General features: G+C 36.2%; 1 protein-coding gene across 1 annotated transcript; it reads right to left on the bottom strand.

Moving 5' to 3' along the window:
• Nucleotides 1-2,122: 2,122 nt before the first annotated feature.
• On the bottom strand, nt 2,123-6,904 carry LOC131075943 (uncharacterized). Its single transcript, XM_058012920.2, has 2 exons — nt 6,693-6,904; nt 2,123-5,966 (listed from the first exon to the last, which is right to left on the bottom strand). Exon 2 carries the CDS (start codon nt 5,417-5,419, stop codon nt 2,846-2,848), a length of 2,574 nt encoding a protein of 857 aa, XP_057868903.2. The 5' UTR covers nt 5,420-5,966; nt 6,693-6,904; the 3' UTR covers nt 2,123-2,845.
• Between the last annotated feature and the right edge of the window lie 9,451 nt (nt 6,905-16,355).

Here is a 16,355-nt window from a genome sequence, read left to right as displayed (position 1 = left end):
TTACCATCCTTTCTTTTTGCGGGGTAAGGTGACAGCAATGTTGAGTTATTAATTAGACCTCCGCAGGGATGCATCCACCCATTCACCCCATCCAAGAAACTCGGAGAAACACTGCAATAATTTCTTTTTTCAAAATTGCTGAAAAATCATTAAGATGATGTATAGTATATTACTTTTTTAATTATAAGATGGCCCAAAAACAATGAAATCGGTTGATTCTTTTCTTGCTTTACTGTGAGCTCATGGATTATAAGAGCAGACTTGAGAGTTTTTGTTCTCTTAGGTCATCTAAGACTTACGATGGAATCATAAGACTTTTCTGGAACAATCAGATGCCCAAACCACTATAGGTAATTTCACCTTGATGTCAAAAAGTATCTCAGTTAACAAAATTCCAAATTTTCAACTCGTGTTGATGGGGTGAAGTTTTTGGTTTTTAGACTTTATCTGATGCCCATTATGTTTGATCATTTATCTCTTCACTGTTTATAACTTATGAATCTAATGCAAGAAATTCCACAAGTACTTCTTAACTTCCCCAATATATAACAGCAAACACAACCAACGAATTTGTAACAAATCAGCAGTAGAAAGGCAGATTTGAGTTCTGATCCCATTAACAATGTTGTTTATGAGAGTCCCAAATATTGATTCCCCTCTTTTCAATGTGGCCATTTTAATCATTGCATATTTAGAAATTTCTTATTTCTGCCTCGACTAAAGAATCTTGTTCGTTACTTGCAAATAACATTAGAAAAGATCAAAAGCAATTTTGAAATAAAAATTGAAACATTTGAAAAAAAATTGTCCAACATACCGCATAGTTACTAAGAAGCAAGAGAAATCGTTTGGCACAAAGAGAGAATATTCATTTCAACAAATGATATCACAACTCCACAGAATTGGTAATTAATTAGATTTAGTACACCCAAAAGTATGTATAAGAATTACTTTCAACCGATTCAGCAGAAACCATACGATTGGCAATTGATAGGATACAAGAAAATGCAGGAGTCCTCTCCAATAGTAGAATGCGAGAAGAGCTGCAGATAATATCTTGTATCTAGGGATGAAATTGCAAGTCAACTGTACCTTACATGACTACAAAGTCATTAATGCAAGTTATAGCATATACATGACATAGAATTGACTTCCATTAAGCACATACAGCATCTATGCAGCACAGAACTGAAAATGTAAAGCAATGTATTCATTTGTTATTTATGGATTTGATTGTGTATGAGATTTTTACATCAACATTTCAAATCACATTCCATGATCCATCGTCAAGATAAAAGAGAGTGCTGAGGTAAAGCGATGGCTCAATGAGCTCAACTTGGATGCCGGAGAATTCAAAAATATAAACCAAAATAGTAAAGGTTAACAGAAAGGTCCACGGTTTTCTAGGCCCCCCATCAGACAACAAGATAGAACAACATATGGGAAGCCACTCTCACAGTCATGGAAACTATTCATTTTACCTATAAATAGTTTTATAAGTTGTATCCCTCAGGTTTCAATCTTGTAGGAAGCTAGGAAGCAAATAAGGCCAATCCACCAACATCTTTTAAGGTCTTAAAAGATCTCCCTATGAATCTTATACTTAAAATCGTGTTTCTTGAATAAGAGACTTAGCATCATTCTAGATTCTATATAGTAGAATAAGTTATAATGATGACAAGTTCGTAATTTTAATATAGACATGAGAAGGTAGCAGAAATAGGAAGACATATAGGCACTGCTAAAAGTCGCCATAAAGCAGGCTATTACGATACACACTAACATAGGAAGTATCAAATATGGTTAGAAATCCCTGAAGGTGAAGGAACTTAAACTCTGTCCACCAGCTCAATTGATCCACCAAAAAAAGAGATTCAATTAAAATTTCAAGCAGATAAATTAATGATCTCAAGAATGAGAAACGCTAGGCGATAACTCCTGTTGATTGGTTAATCAGAATGAAACCAAATTAAACCTAGATTATATAAATCTTCTTCGTAATAAATGGAAAGAAAAATAAGAAATTGAGAAATAGATTCTAATTAAAAGTTAGAAAGACCATATTAAAAATTAAAAACATATTAACAGACAAAATGTTTTAAACAAATAAGCTAACATCAAATTAGAAACTACTTGATGAAACTTTCATAGCTAACTAGTTACCAGATTGCACCGCAATGTCCATATTTTGATTTCATTTTACATGCTCAATTGTATAGGATTTATGTTGAACAGCAAAAGATTTCAAGCTGCAGGAAATGCAATTACAGAAACAAATGAATCCTCAAAGATGCAAAACCCTTATCTGTGCAGAATATTATCCATTTCATGGAGGCCTTGCAGTTAAATTTGCTTGAATTAAAAAGACTCCACAGTTCAGACACTGCTGAAGGGTGATGTTATGCTAGTAATGAACAGCTGTACAGTATGGCCTGATTCTGCATTAAAGGCCTGGACAAATCTGAATTCCTCAAAGTTAAAACAAGAACTAGACGAAAATATAGATTCCAAAACATCCCTGTTAGACATTGTAATTTATAATTCTCTTGGAAGTAATACGCAAGGTTATCTTTGACATCTCATTAACAATGAATCCTTCCAACATTTTTTCACAAATAACAAATACATGTTGAAGGTCCTGAGTCACGTAGACTACCATCTGGCAATTACTTTGAGATGCGCGTCACAAAAAATTGACAGAATATCCAATATGTCATGCTGCATTTTCCAGACTGCTTGCCAAGAGTTCTGAACATCGGAAGGAAATATTGATGGTTTATATTTCCTACTCAACATCTTGGAGCAAAACCAAGCGGGCAACGATTCAACACCAATGACGTTGTTATCATGCACTGCTTTTATTTGCATCTATACGAAATAATTCTGGAGGCATAGAAGCAGGGTCAAGCTCCCAACCGCCCTTTGGAACACCAGTACCCTCAGATCCATTCATTCTATGTGCAGGAACTTGATGAGAAAATTTTAGGAGTTCTTTAGGAGAAATCTTCATTCTACGCTCAACCCCTTGAACTTTCTGTCTCTTAAAAATAGTTTTAAATCCACCAACTTTTACCAATAGTACAACCTCTACACCAATTTCTTCGCTGAAATCAGTTAGCACTTCTACCATCTCATATTCAAACTTGGGAGAACCATTTTCTGGATTCTTCCACCCAATATGCCATTTTTTGTAAACGGCCCAGATATCACCCCTCCGAGGAAAGAGGTTCACAGCTCCCTTTTTCACACACTTCTCCCACTGCATTACGTGAGAAAATGTGTTCACCCCTTCCATAACATCGGATTTTGCTCTCTTGAACATTCCACAAGCAACTGGCAAGTTCTCTTCTTCCCAGTCTAATTGCTCCTGGGAAAAAGGGCAAGATTCCAACCAGGAAATGCGACATTTAAAAGGGTTCATGGAGATGACCTTGTTGATACGAAGATAAAATCTAGGCATTCCATCTATATTGTCATATGCAGCCCATATTTGCCCATCTGAAATGTCCTTTTCTGTTCGCGCACTGTCAAAATCATGAAAATCTGCATCAGGTACATCAAAAGTTTCCAGACCTAAAGAGGATGAAGCATCGGGCTTTTCACAAGGAGATTCAGGAGAAATAATTTCAGTGTCTTTATTTCTAACTGTTTTGTTTCCAATTTTGTTTAGATGAATCCCTTTATTGCTATCTAAATGAACTGTTTCCTTCATTGGTTTTTCTGTCTTCTCTTCTGTCTTCTCTTCTGCCTTCTCTTCTGTCTTCTCTTCCTTTATCTTTTCAACCTTATTTTTCTGGTTATGTTTCTCATCTTTTGTATCTTGAGATTCATCAGAAACTTTACCTCTTGGAGTTTGCTTATCCTTTTGACCCAAATTTTGCTTATCCTTTTGACCCAGATTTTGCTTGTCTTTTTGTCCCATAGTTTGCGAATCTTTTTGACCCATATTTTTCTTATCCTTTTGACTCATATTTTGTTTCTTGCTTTTATCAGATTCAGCTTGCAGTTTACCATTCTGAGAGCCATTATCTCCTGACGATGCTGCAGAAACCTTCACGCTTTCATCTGCCCCCTCTTTTACATCTCTAGGCCTCTTTGAAGGTGGAAAGTCAACAAAATCTTCATCATCACTACCATCAACTCTATAAGTGACATTTCGTTTAGACCTAGCTGATCTTCGTCGGCTGTAAAACTCACCTTCTCCTCTTGGGGCAGTTTGCTCATCAGACAAGTTATCCTCCAGTGTAACATCAGCATTCTCATCGCTGTCACTGCCACTGTTTTTAACCTTCCTTAGCCTCTTCCTTGTTTTCTCATTGCCTGTACCTTTTTCTGCCTTGGCTTTCCTTTGTGTTTCAATCTTCCTTAGTGCTTCACGAGCTTTTGCCTCAGCCTTGGCTTTCTTTTCAGCTTCTTTTTCCCTTCGCTTTTGCTCTTTTTCCTCTTCCTTCATTTTCCTCCTAGCAGCATCTGCCTCTGCAGCCATCCTTGCTTTTTCTTGCATTTGCTGCTTATGTGCAGCTTCCTCCTTGGCCTTTTCCTGAGGATCATCTGGGATATTTGTCGCCTTTCCTGATCTGTTCACACCTCCTTGGGATGCCTTATTGGTTGCAAACTCCTGATTACCATTGTTGCAATCACGAGTGAATCCAGCGAAGGGAACAGAACCTGGACCCTTAAAATTGGCACCTTGTTTAGAAAACTCTTGCTGCTGTGGAATAGAAGATGCATTCCAGGTATATCCCATGTTTACTCCACTGCCTCCTGCCAAATCTTTTGCAACAAATGGCCTATGACAATTCTGGCAAAGAAGATATTTATTTTCAACTGTCCTCAAGTACTGGTACTTTACAGTACAAAATGGACAGATTGTCCAGAAAGTTGCATCTGTGTTCGGCTGTGCTTGCATTCTAGCCTGTGTTGCATTTGGTTGTTGCATTCCAACGTTCCCATTAGAAGAATTCCTCACTGCAGTTTGGAACCGGGACCCTTTTGATTGAATGTTGTTTCCATTAACTGTAGCTCTCCTCTTAATATCATGTAATGTCCTCTTCATGGTATCTGACAGTACTCCCATAGCTTCACCGATAAGTTTAAATGCAGCCTCTGCGCCACAAAATTTGTTCTTGTCAGGGTGGAGGAGAAGCGCAAGCTTTCTGTATTGCTTTTTAATAACAGAATCATCTGCTGTCGATTCTACTTGAAGAATCCCATACCAATCCATATCACATCCATTCAGTTTAGTTTGGGCAACACAATGCACATCACAGACTGCAAGCATCTGGGGAACATTTTCAAGTGCAGGATAAAGCTGCTGAGCCTTGACTATAAGTTTTCGAGCACTAATAAAATCCTGAACTTCAAACTTCTTTTCTGCAATTTCCTTTGCTCTGAGAGCTTCTTCCTTATTACATTCCATATCTGCATAAACCCCTGCTTTTATAACTATATATATCTCTCACAACTTCACCAGGCATCTAACCGGCTGACATGCTCACTGAACCAAAGACAAGATTAGATAAGATAAGCTTTCTCCTGCTGTAAATCTACCACAATCCCTAGATCCACTATGACAATTCAGTAGAATCAATGAATGAATCTCAACAGACACGTGTCTGCATTGTTCTCAACCCAAATTGCCTCACAGATTAACGCAAGAGAACCAACAAAGTTGATTATCAATAGTAAACAGCCCTATCCTTTTAAAAGCACATGCTCTTGCTTTTGATTCCTGTTTCAAGTACTCCAACTTCAGAAATTGCCAATGAAACCTCGCAATTCCAACACAGCCAATTAAGTGCAGAATAGCGATAGGTTGCCTTACTCAACCACACACAAGGTATAGAACGAGAACAAGAATCCTGCTTTCAATACCAACCAAATCGCAGAAGCCCGCAGGCAATCTTTCCAAAATAATTGGCTTCCAGACCACAAAAAAACAGCCAAAGAGGGCGGGAAAAAAACCTCTGCATAAGCCACACAATTATCCTTTTCAATTTAATCATCTTCAGAAACATGATTCAACCACAATTTTATTTAATTCAATTTGATCAATATAAGAATATCCAACTCTAACCATGACAAATTTCACAAATTTAGCCCAGACATGAATAGCCACCACTAACTACAAATAGGTTATCAGAAGTGAGAAATATGCACAATGCTAATGAGAGCCGGACCTGGACCAAAGAAAACAAACCAAAAAAAAATATGGCAACAGTAACTGCAGCAGTACTAATCACAACATTTTACACTACACATGAACTTGCTCCAACAAATCAATGCAATTAACCTATATAGACGAACTTCCAGAAGAAAACCCCCACGCATAAAATCAAAATGTTTCTGTATAAACTGTAACAAACCCACATCCTTATTCCATTCATGCAGCATACCCATCAAAAGGAAAAAGATACTAAATAACAAAAACAAATCTTAAAGACAAAACCCAATAAAACTCCATAAACGTGAAAACCCATTAGTTACAGGAGAAATTATAGCAGACCCATATCATTATTTCCTTCATGGAAACTACCTACCATCAGAAAATCCTATAAAATCTCTGTAGTCGACATGGCTAATGCTAGGACTAAAACAAATCGAACATCTTTTTTTTTACTATAACCAATGAAAGAATACAAAGAAAAATGGAAAACAAATATGAAAAATCTTTAAAAGTTTAGTGGGTTTACCTTAATTTGAATGAGGCTGTCTTCTGTTATTTGACCTGCAAATCAATCAACCCCGGAGTCCTCCGCCACCACGGCAAAACAGCAAAATAATTCGCAAAATGAATGATATTTCTTTTACCCCCAAAATCTCAAAATTTTATAAACTACAATTTAATTTCTGCTTTCTTATTGCAAAGTAATTTATTATTAATATAGGGATAGGAAACATAATTAGGAGGAGATCCGGCACTTTCTTAGAAAAAAATATATAATATTGAAGCTTTTCTAAAAATAACAATGAAATCTTAGGCTGATTTGAATTTGAATTTGAAATCCGTTCCAAAATAGACTTTAGGGATGGTAAATGTGTTGGTGGTTATAGGGTTGATTTGAAAAAAATTTGAAGTCCACAAACCCTAGCAATTATGTATTTTTTAATTAAAAGATGATTATTTTTTATTGGGCTGTTTTGATTTCTTATTTGTGGTCAAAATTGGTGCTGAAGATATTTGGTAAAAGTAAATTTCCCCTATGTTGAATTGGATATAGGTTTGAAGTCCACCAATGATAACAGTGGGTCACTATCACTCTACCTTGCTTTTTTCATACTTAATGTGTATAAGAGTAGTCTATAGCTAATGGTTTACTATTATATACTAATAATAGAAAAAAAAATATTTAAAAATATATATATTATATTAAGTTTTATGTAAGGTTAGGTTTAAATTTGATTAAGTAATAAAAAATATGTTTTTATATGGTAAATATGTTTTATGCATATATTACTTATGTAGATTTCAGTAAGTCAGTTTTTATGTTAATTATCTCGAGTTATGTCGAGAGGCATCTACAATGACATACAAATATTTTTAAACAAAAAAATGATTTTGAATAAATTTGACGTGTAGATGACAGGTAAATGCATGCATGTTTCAGTTTCTCTATAAGTATTATTTTATTACTCTGAATAAAATAGAATCATTGTCACTTGTCTCTAAGTATATTAAATTGTTACATCTTTAATAAGAGTGAAAGAGTGCAGCAAAACAATTATGTGATATCTCTAGGCATTATTTTACGTATAATTTGTTAAGAATATAGGTATACTAATAACTAGTATACCTATATTTAAAAAATATATATATAATATGTCGAGAGATATCTTATAATAGAAGAGAATCATCTGTAAAATAAATGTTCTTCTAAACTACTAAACACCAAGAATACAAATCCATTAAAGTCTTGCATGCAAAAAGTTGTGAATCTAGTTGGAGACAAGTGGCGAGGGTTCTATTTTATTTGGAATAATAAAATAACACCTCCACAAAAGCTGAAACGTGACATGTTTCATGAATTTACCTGTCATTTACATGTCAAATTGTTTCAAAAATGGATTTTTGTTTACAGACAGTTTGATGTCATTGTAGATGCCTCCAGCGTAATTATGATTATTCAGAAAGATCAGTTCTAATAGTGAGTTACCTTAATTTCAACACTATCATGTTGATCAAGTTTTTATCTTATAGTTGATGATGGTTGAGCAAACAATTCATTAATTGGGAGTCTTTGTTGCATAAGCACCAAAACAAATATCTCTCCCCCTATAGTATAGTTATAGGGACGAGGTTCATGCAAATCTAAAAAATGATTTGAGAATTGTATTGTTGATCAATAGCTTATGTGTTTATCCTCATCTCTATATAAGAAAAATGCAATGTCATAACACATCCAACAAGCAAAAATAGAAAGGAAAATTAATTGTTGATTAGAAGAATGGACAATACATATGCCTACTAGCTCATTATGATTCTTTGAAACTATGGAAGTAATCCTAGGGCCAAAAGTTGTAATGGGTTGGTTAGTTTAAGGTTCATGATGGTAATTGTGTAAGTGCATTTGGACATGCCTATCACTTCTACACAAATTGTGTTCACTAAAATTCAACCAAATGAGATTATGGGGCATATTAATGAGGCTCAAAAATGTGTTGTACTAATTGGTAGATATTTCATCCATGCAAGTGGGTTTGAATCTACACACGCCATATGTTTGTGTTTAGATTTCACTCAAAGCAATATATTTTGTCTAATTTGTATTTGTGTTGGGTGTTTGTAATAATTTCACATCCACAACAAAAATATTCAACAAAAGTTCATGGAGCACTACACAATAATTGATCCAAGGTTTCAAACAGTGGTGGTAAGATCTAGTAGAGTAGGAAAAATAAAAAAACATGGTACTTCCTCCAAGTAGATAAGCAACAAAGTAGTCAAAGTGATAATAAAGGGAATAAGACTCGAATGAGGAAAGGCCTTAGAAGAAAATGTTATAAATACAATAAAGATCACTATCCTAGTTGTTTTCCTCATTAAACACAATATGCAAATCAAAAGCAACCATTTCAATGTCAATGATAATAGTTCCAAAACAAGATTCATGACCCTACAAAAAATAATTCAAAAAACATCAATCAAGACTTCAAGTAAGTCTTTTGGTCTTTCAATTTATTTCCCCATAAATATTGGAGTTTTAATCTTCTCTATTTCTCTTTAAGTTTTCAATAATACACCTAGGAGAGTTATGTGTATGAGGGATGCATAGACAACGTAGTATGAAAACTAAGCTAAGAATAGAGTGAATCAATGTTTATATTTGAAGAAATTTGGAGTTGCCTAAAAATTTAAGTAGGCAATTTTGTATATAGCCCCACTAAGGTGATATGGCATGTTTCTATGGATTAATAGGCTATTGCGAGATAGTGAAAAGAATGAATTTCTTCAATAACTTGTGTGTTTGTTGTGATAATTTCAGTACCTTAATCAAAGTGCAAGGTGTGTGTTAGCCAATAAGTTTATGAGAGTTGTCAAACATGCAACATAAGAGGGCGTAGACACTGAAAAAATGTTCATTGCCTGCTTGCGACATCTTTATTAATTATTCCTCTAAATTAATTATAATTTTATTATTTAATTAAGCTAACATTATTCTTCTAATTCAATTTCAAATTTCAAATTTTCGTTCGTTGCATTTATACATTATTCTTCTATTATTTATTTATTTTTATAAGTCACAGCCAAAGCAGTATTTTTTAGCTTTTCCCTAGAGCTAAAAACCAATCAAGTAGACTCGAACCAAGACCTCCAATGTAGGAGGCTTGTAGCTGACCGTTGCATTGTGGGGTCATCCCCCATAATTTCTTCTAATATTAATTAAATAGTTTTTATTATTTAATTTTTTTATTTTTATTTTTTTACTTCTTTTTTTTTTCAGTAAAAGGCCTAAGCCATATTTTATTAATTAATAAATATTATTACAATCTTCGCTCAGTGCAGGCACCAATAGGAAAGAGCGGAGAGGAGAAAACCTTCGGCCTTGCCCGGGACCATAGGTCCAGTCAATGACTATTTACATATAATCTTTAACAGATTTTGCACTCTAGCTGATTATAAATCCCTTCATAGGTAGCAACCTAGTTCCCTGTTGCCATCTTTTACAAATTCTGCATTTTGGCTGATCAAAAATCCTTCCATAGGTAGCGTCCTAGTTCAGTGTTGTGTTTTAGTTCACTTCTGCCAAATTTCCTAGTTCACTGTTGCCATATTTGCCATCTTTTGATTATCTTGTAAAACATGTTTTCAAAACAATCCTTCTGCAAAACCACTTTGTTAATTGTTAGTGCCAAAGATGAAGATCCAATATTATTTCTGCATACTTACCCTTGTGGGCCATACTATGAAAGATTACCCTGTCTACAATAATATTAGGGGTATAAACACTGGTCAGCAAAGGGCTGATAATAACATAACCTATCTACCTTGTACTTTTTGCTCTTACCATGGTAATCGAGACTTGTAAATGTTTAAATGTTGAAGTGAACCAATATGCCAACTTTACTTAAGTACTCCATGTTACTGTATTCTAGTATGTGCCTGATTCAAAAATTCACTTATTGTATGATTTGAAACTGTCAACAAGTAAGTATATATCCGCATGATAAGAAGGTGAGATCAACGACATAGCGTTTACTTTTGGAGGCATGGAAAAAGAGTTATCCCAATACCCGATGAGGTTATCAATAGAGCCTATGCCAATATCGGATGAAATAGATACTTGTTGGTTGAGTCATCGGGTCATCAGAAAGCACTATTCTATATTACCCTGATACCCGATGTGCTGGGTGGCCAAGGTAGTGTTGTCGGCTAGATTAACTCCGATTAGGCGCTACAGTCATCGGGGTAACTTAAGCCATTGGGGAGAGATGTTTTAGATTATGTCGATACCCGATGAGGAAGACCAGCCTGGCACAAAGAAGGAGGCTATCGGAGTGCTTTACATCGATGAAGGGAATTGCAGGGCGGAGTCATCGGGATATCGGTCAGCGTAGGGAATGGCTACCTTGATACCCGATAGAGTGAATATCATGGTGGATGGGAATGCAGTTTCATCGGGATAGCCTACACCAAAAGACGTGACTAAAAGAGCACCAAGGTGCAGTCATCGGGGTGACATTGACTATTCGGAGGGTCCTCGGTACCCGATGGGCTAGGTGACAAAGGTAGGTGAGTTGTTGGGGTAACTTAAGCCATCGGGGAGAGGTGTTGCAGGTTATGCCAGTACCCGATGAGGAAGACAAGTCGATCACAAATATCGACATAGCGTTAACTATCGGAAATATAGAGAAAAAGTTACCTCGATACTCGATGAGATTATCGGTAGGCCCTATGCCGATATCAGATGGAGAGGTGAGTCATCGAGGTAACTTTGGCCATCAGGGAGAGCTATTTTGAGTTACCCCGAAACCCAATGAGGGAGCACGGAGAAAAAGTTACCCCGATACCCGATGGGTTTATCGGCATAGCCTATGCTGATGTCGGATGGAGTGGGTACTTGTTGGCGGTGTCATCGGATCATTTGAAATCATATTACCCCGATACCCGATGGACTATGTGACAAAGGTAGGTGAGTCATCGAGGTAACTTAAGCCATCGGGTAAAGGTGATTCAGGTTAAGCCGATACCCGATGAGGGCGACAAGTCGAGCATGAGTTATCAGGATATCAGAAAGTGTAAGAAATAGCTACCCCGACACATGACAGGATAAATATCATGGCGGATGGAGATGAGGTTTCATCGGGATAGCCTATACCGAAAGAAGTGGCTAGATAAGCAACAAGGTGAAGTCATTGGGTTAACATCTGCTATTCGGCAGAAGACATTTTCCGCTATGTCGATACCCGATGAAGAAGATGAGGTAGTTGCTAGGGAGGAGTCCTCATCGAGGGAACATAGGCCGATGGACCAAAATAACATAAAGATAGACAAGTTGGAGCTCGGTCTCATTGGGTCATCGGAGAGACATAGGAAAGGTTGTCCCAACACCCGATAAGCTTTGAAACACGATGAATAAAAAGGAGGTTTTATCAGGGAAGCGTATGTCGATAGACCGAAGAGGTAAAAGGATACACAAGTATGAGGTCGATGTCATCAGGTCATCGAATAAACATAAAATGAGTTGTTCTGATACCCGATAAGGTGACCCGATGTGTCCAATGAGATGCGGACTACAAAGGAGGGCTCATCGAAGTAACTTCTAACCATCAGAGGAACATATCTGGGGCTATGCCGAAACCCGACAATCTACCTAGAGAGTTTACATATTTCAGCCTTTGTATATATAAATGTCTATATATACAGATATTTCTATATATCTCTAGGTAATTTTGGGATGTGTTTGTGTCTATGTGTGCATATACATATACACTTGGATGTTGTTTTGTATATATACATATTTGTATGTATATAACCCTATATGCATACCAGTATAATGTTAGATTCAAATGATGAATGCATGCAATATTATTTCAGTACCCTCTTCCCTGCTAATATTCTAAACTAGGTATCTTTCGAACTAGGTCAACATCAGAGCTTGTTGTTCCTACTTTGAAAGATTATCTAGTCTACAATATTTATCAGAAAGAAAACACTAGACAGTATTGTCATGCAATAATGTAGGTGTATGCATATATATATCTGTCTATTTGTGCATATGTATGTGTGTACGTATGTAATTGCCATTCTTTATGTGTTCAAGGCTATGTCTAGTTATGTCATCATGTTAGTGGATCATGGTGTTATGTATTAGTGGTATCATTTGCTAAGGATTCAGGCTGCATAATGCTTATTTGTTCTAAGTATGTTGTCTTAGCCTCTTTATGTCTGGCACCATTCCTAACTTATGTTTGTGCCTATAGTGGGAAATGTTCTCTGATTTCAGGCAACCTTGTTAAGTATATATGTGCTTGCATGCGCTTATAATTATACCTATGTCTGTATATAACTGTATATATGTCTATATGTGCATCTGTGCATCCATATATGTCTTTGTTCATATATATGCACATGTACATATATTTATTTATTTGCACATGAGTACAAGTGTACCTTCTGTTCTGCCTGAATGTTGTGTATGTTTCTATGGTCCTATCTCAATTTCTATTTTAACTGTGGGTTACCAGCTCTGGCTGTCTTTACGTGATTTTGTTGATTCCATTTGTCCCTATATTGGTTAAGTTATCTGCCAATGTGTTTGCTTCCCTGCATATGTGATTGATTGTGTAATCTGTGAAGCTTCCTAAAAACTCTAGGGCTCTATCCAATAAGCTTCTGAGCTCCCAATTTGCCATTGTCCTGGTCCTTATTGCATTAACAATAATAGCAGAATCTCCTTCTATTTCAATTTTGTTTATCTTTAATTATTTGCATAGATTTAAACCTTCTATTAGGCTCCATATTTATGCCTTATTGTTTGTGGCATGTCCTAAATATCGAGAGCTTGATCCAATACATATCCCCTCATGTGAGTGAATTATTCACCTCGCCCCTACCTCCCCTGGGTTGCCTCTAGATGCTCCATCAAAATTGAGTTTGCACCATCCCATTTTCAGGGGTACCCATTTGTATGCTTTCCTATCCTCAATTTTATCTTTGTTCCCTTTCCCAATGAACGGGGGAATCTTAATCCCTTTCCACTTCTTCCTAATGTAGTTATCCCATTCTGTGAATGTCTTATCATATTGTGGTATGTTCATATTCCTATTGTTGGAGGTTTCTGTGATGGAAGCCTCTATTTTTGCTATCAGTATTTTTGTTTTCATTTCAATATCCTGAAAGATTCTCCTATTTCTCTCCTTCCAAACCTCCCATATTACTATTGCTGGGATACAAATCCATAAGTTATGGAAGATGCTATTCTTTTTTATTAATGGCTAATTTCTAAGCCAGTCCTTTAGGTTAGGGATGATGGCTCCTAACCAGCCTAATTGTGCCATAAACCAATACCAACATACTTGTGTGTAATTACAGGTTATGAATAAGTGATCATTTGTTTCCTCATATTTCTTGCATAAGACACACATTGACAACCCTTCATACTCTCTGATTTTAAATTGCTCTGCTGTGAGAACTTTCCCCTAGAATGCTACCCAGGCAAAAAAGCCAGCTTTTGGTAGTACAAATTTATCCCAACTTATTGTGTTCGGGGAGTAGTCTTTGGTTAAGTTTTCCTCCTTATAGATGGTTCTAAAACCCTCTTTGTGGTTATATTGTCCATTCTTTGATTTTGACCATATAAGCTCATCCAGCCCAAGTCTGAGAATTAATGTCCTGCCTTCTAGTATTTGCAGCAATACTTGATCTTTACTATCCAATAATAGATGAGACATGTCTTTTCATGTCCATCTTGTTATTGATTCAGGTGCCAACACCATGTAATCCCTTACATGGTTTCCCCATAGGGATTTCATTTGATCTTTAATGTTGTTTGTATCCATTAGGCTATCAATTGAGGGGTGACCACCCTAGGAATCCTCCCAGAACAAAGTTGTTCTGCCATCATGGATATCCCAGGATAGGTACCTCATAATGAGTGTTCGACTTTTTCTTATAAAGTTCCAGATTCTAGATCCCTTGGGGGGATGTGCTTCCCTAAAGATAGCCTCTCTTTGCTTTTGTGACATATATTTGCTCCTCAGGATTCTAGCCCATTTCGCTTCTAAGGATGCATATATTATCCATGCCAGTTTGGCCCCTAAGGCCCTGTTTTTCCATAATACTTTCCTTATTCTGGTTCCTCCATCACTCTTTTCCCAACATATCTTTTCCCATGAAATTAGTTTCATTTTTTTTTTTATCTTCTGTACCATTCCAGTAGAAATCTCGCATAATTTGAGTAAGTTTTTTATATGTTCCTGATGGAAGAGGTATACAAGATAGAAGGTATGTAGGCATTGTTGATAATACTGTTTTTATAAGAGTTAATCTACCTACCCCTGTCAGCCATAGGGCTTTCCATGATGCCAACATCTTCCTTACTTTTTCAATCAATGGATCCTAGAGTTTGTTTGTGTTGTTGCCTTTGTCTAGGGGCATCCCTAAATATGTTAATGGTAGATGTCCTTTTTTGTATCCTAGATATGAAGCTATCCTATGTTCTTCCTGTGGATCTGTATTGAAGAAGAATATTTCTAACCTTTATTTGTTTACCATTTCTCCTGAGGCCATTACATAGGACTGTAATACTTTTTTAATTTCCTTAGCTTCCTTTAGTTGTCCTTTTCCCAATATAATTGTGTCGTCCGCAAACTGTTGATGGGTACACGGGTCTACTCCACTCGTGATCTATATTCCAGATAGTTTGTTGGACCTTTGTGTTGCCTCCAAACTCCCTCCCAAGGCTTCAGACATTATTATGAATAGGAATGGGGATAAAGGGTCCCCTTGTCTGAGTCCTCTGGAGGTTTCAAAAAAGCCTTTCGGTTTCCCATTTAGTAAGATAGAGAACCTAGGGTTTGATATACAGAAGTAGATCCAATTTATCCATTGTTTATTGAAACTAAAGGCCTTCATGCAACTGCATAGGAATTACCAATCCACTTTGTCATAAGCCTTTTTGATGTCTAGTTTTAGCTGCATATTGGACTGCCCTTGGATTTGGCAGAAGTGAATGGCTTCCTACACAATAATGATCCCATCTAAGATAGATCTATTGGGTACAAATCATGTCTTCTCTTCTGATATTATGATAGGCATTAATATTTTTAATCTATTAGCCATTACTTTAGCTAGTAGCTTGTAGATCATGTTGCATAGTGATATGGATCTGAACTCATCCCATGTTGAGGGATTCTCCTTCTTTGGGATTAAGGCCAAAAAAGTGTTGTTAATTTCTTTTAAGAATCTTCTGACATTGTGGGCAGATTCCAATGCATTCGTTACCTCATCCCCTAAGATGTGCTAACATTTCTGGAAGAAGCAAGCAAGAAAATCATCTGGACCAGAGGCTTTATCTCCATGGAATTGATCCAGAGTTGTTTTAACTTCTTCGTGTGTGATTTTGGAGTTTAACATTTTGTTATCATCTTATGTTATTAGGTTGGGTATATTTGTTGATAAGATTTTATTGTTGGTGAGTTTTGAATGTTCCCAATTGTTGAGAATGTTTTCAAAATACATGATTGCATCATTTGCAATCTGGTCTTGATCCATTATGATCTGATTGTTGTTATTGATGATTTGGGTTATTCTATTTGCTGCTCTTTTAATTTTAACACTGTTGTGAAAGAATTTGGTATTCCGATCCCCATCTTCTAACCATGATTCTTGTGATTTTTGCTTCCAATATATCTCT

This window comes from Cryptomeria japonica, chromosome 9 (genome assembly GCF_030272615.1).
Source record: "Cryptomeria japonica chromosome 9, Sugi_1.0, whole genome shotgun sequence".
Classification (NCBI taxonomy): domain Eukaryota; kingdom Viridiplantae; phylum Streptophyta; class Pinopsida; order Cupressales; family Cupressaceae; genus Cryptomeria; species Cryptomeria japonica.
This window is presented reverse-complemented; position numbering and strand designations above follow the sequence as displayed.

Bases quoted from the DNA above. Each gene is read 5' to 3' on its own strand.
- LOC131075943 (XM_058012920.2), bottom strand. From the start codon at position 5,419: ATGGAATGTAATAAGGAAGAAGCTCTCAGAGCAAAGGAAATTGCAGAA.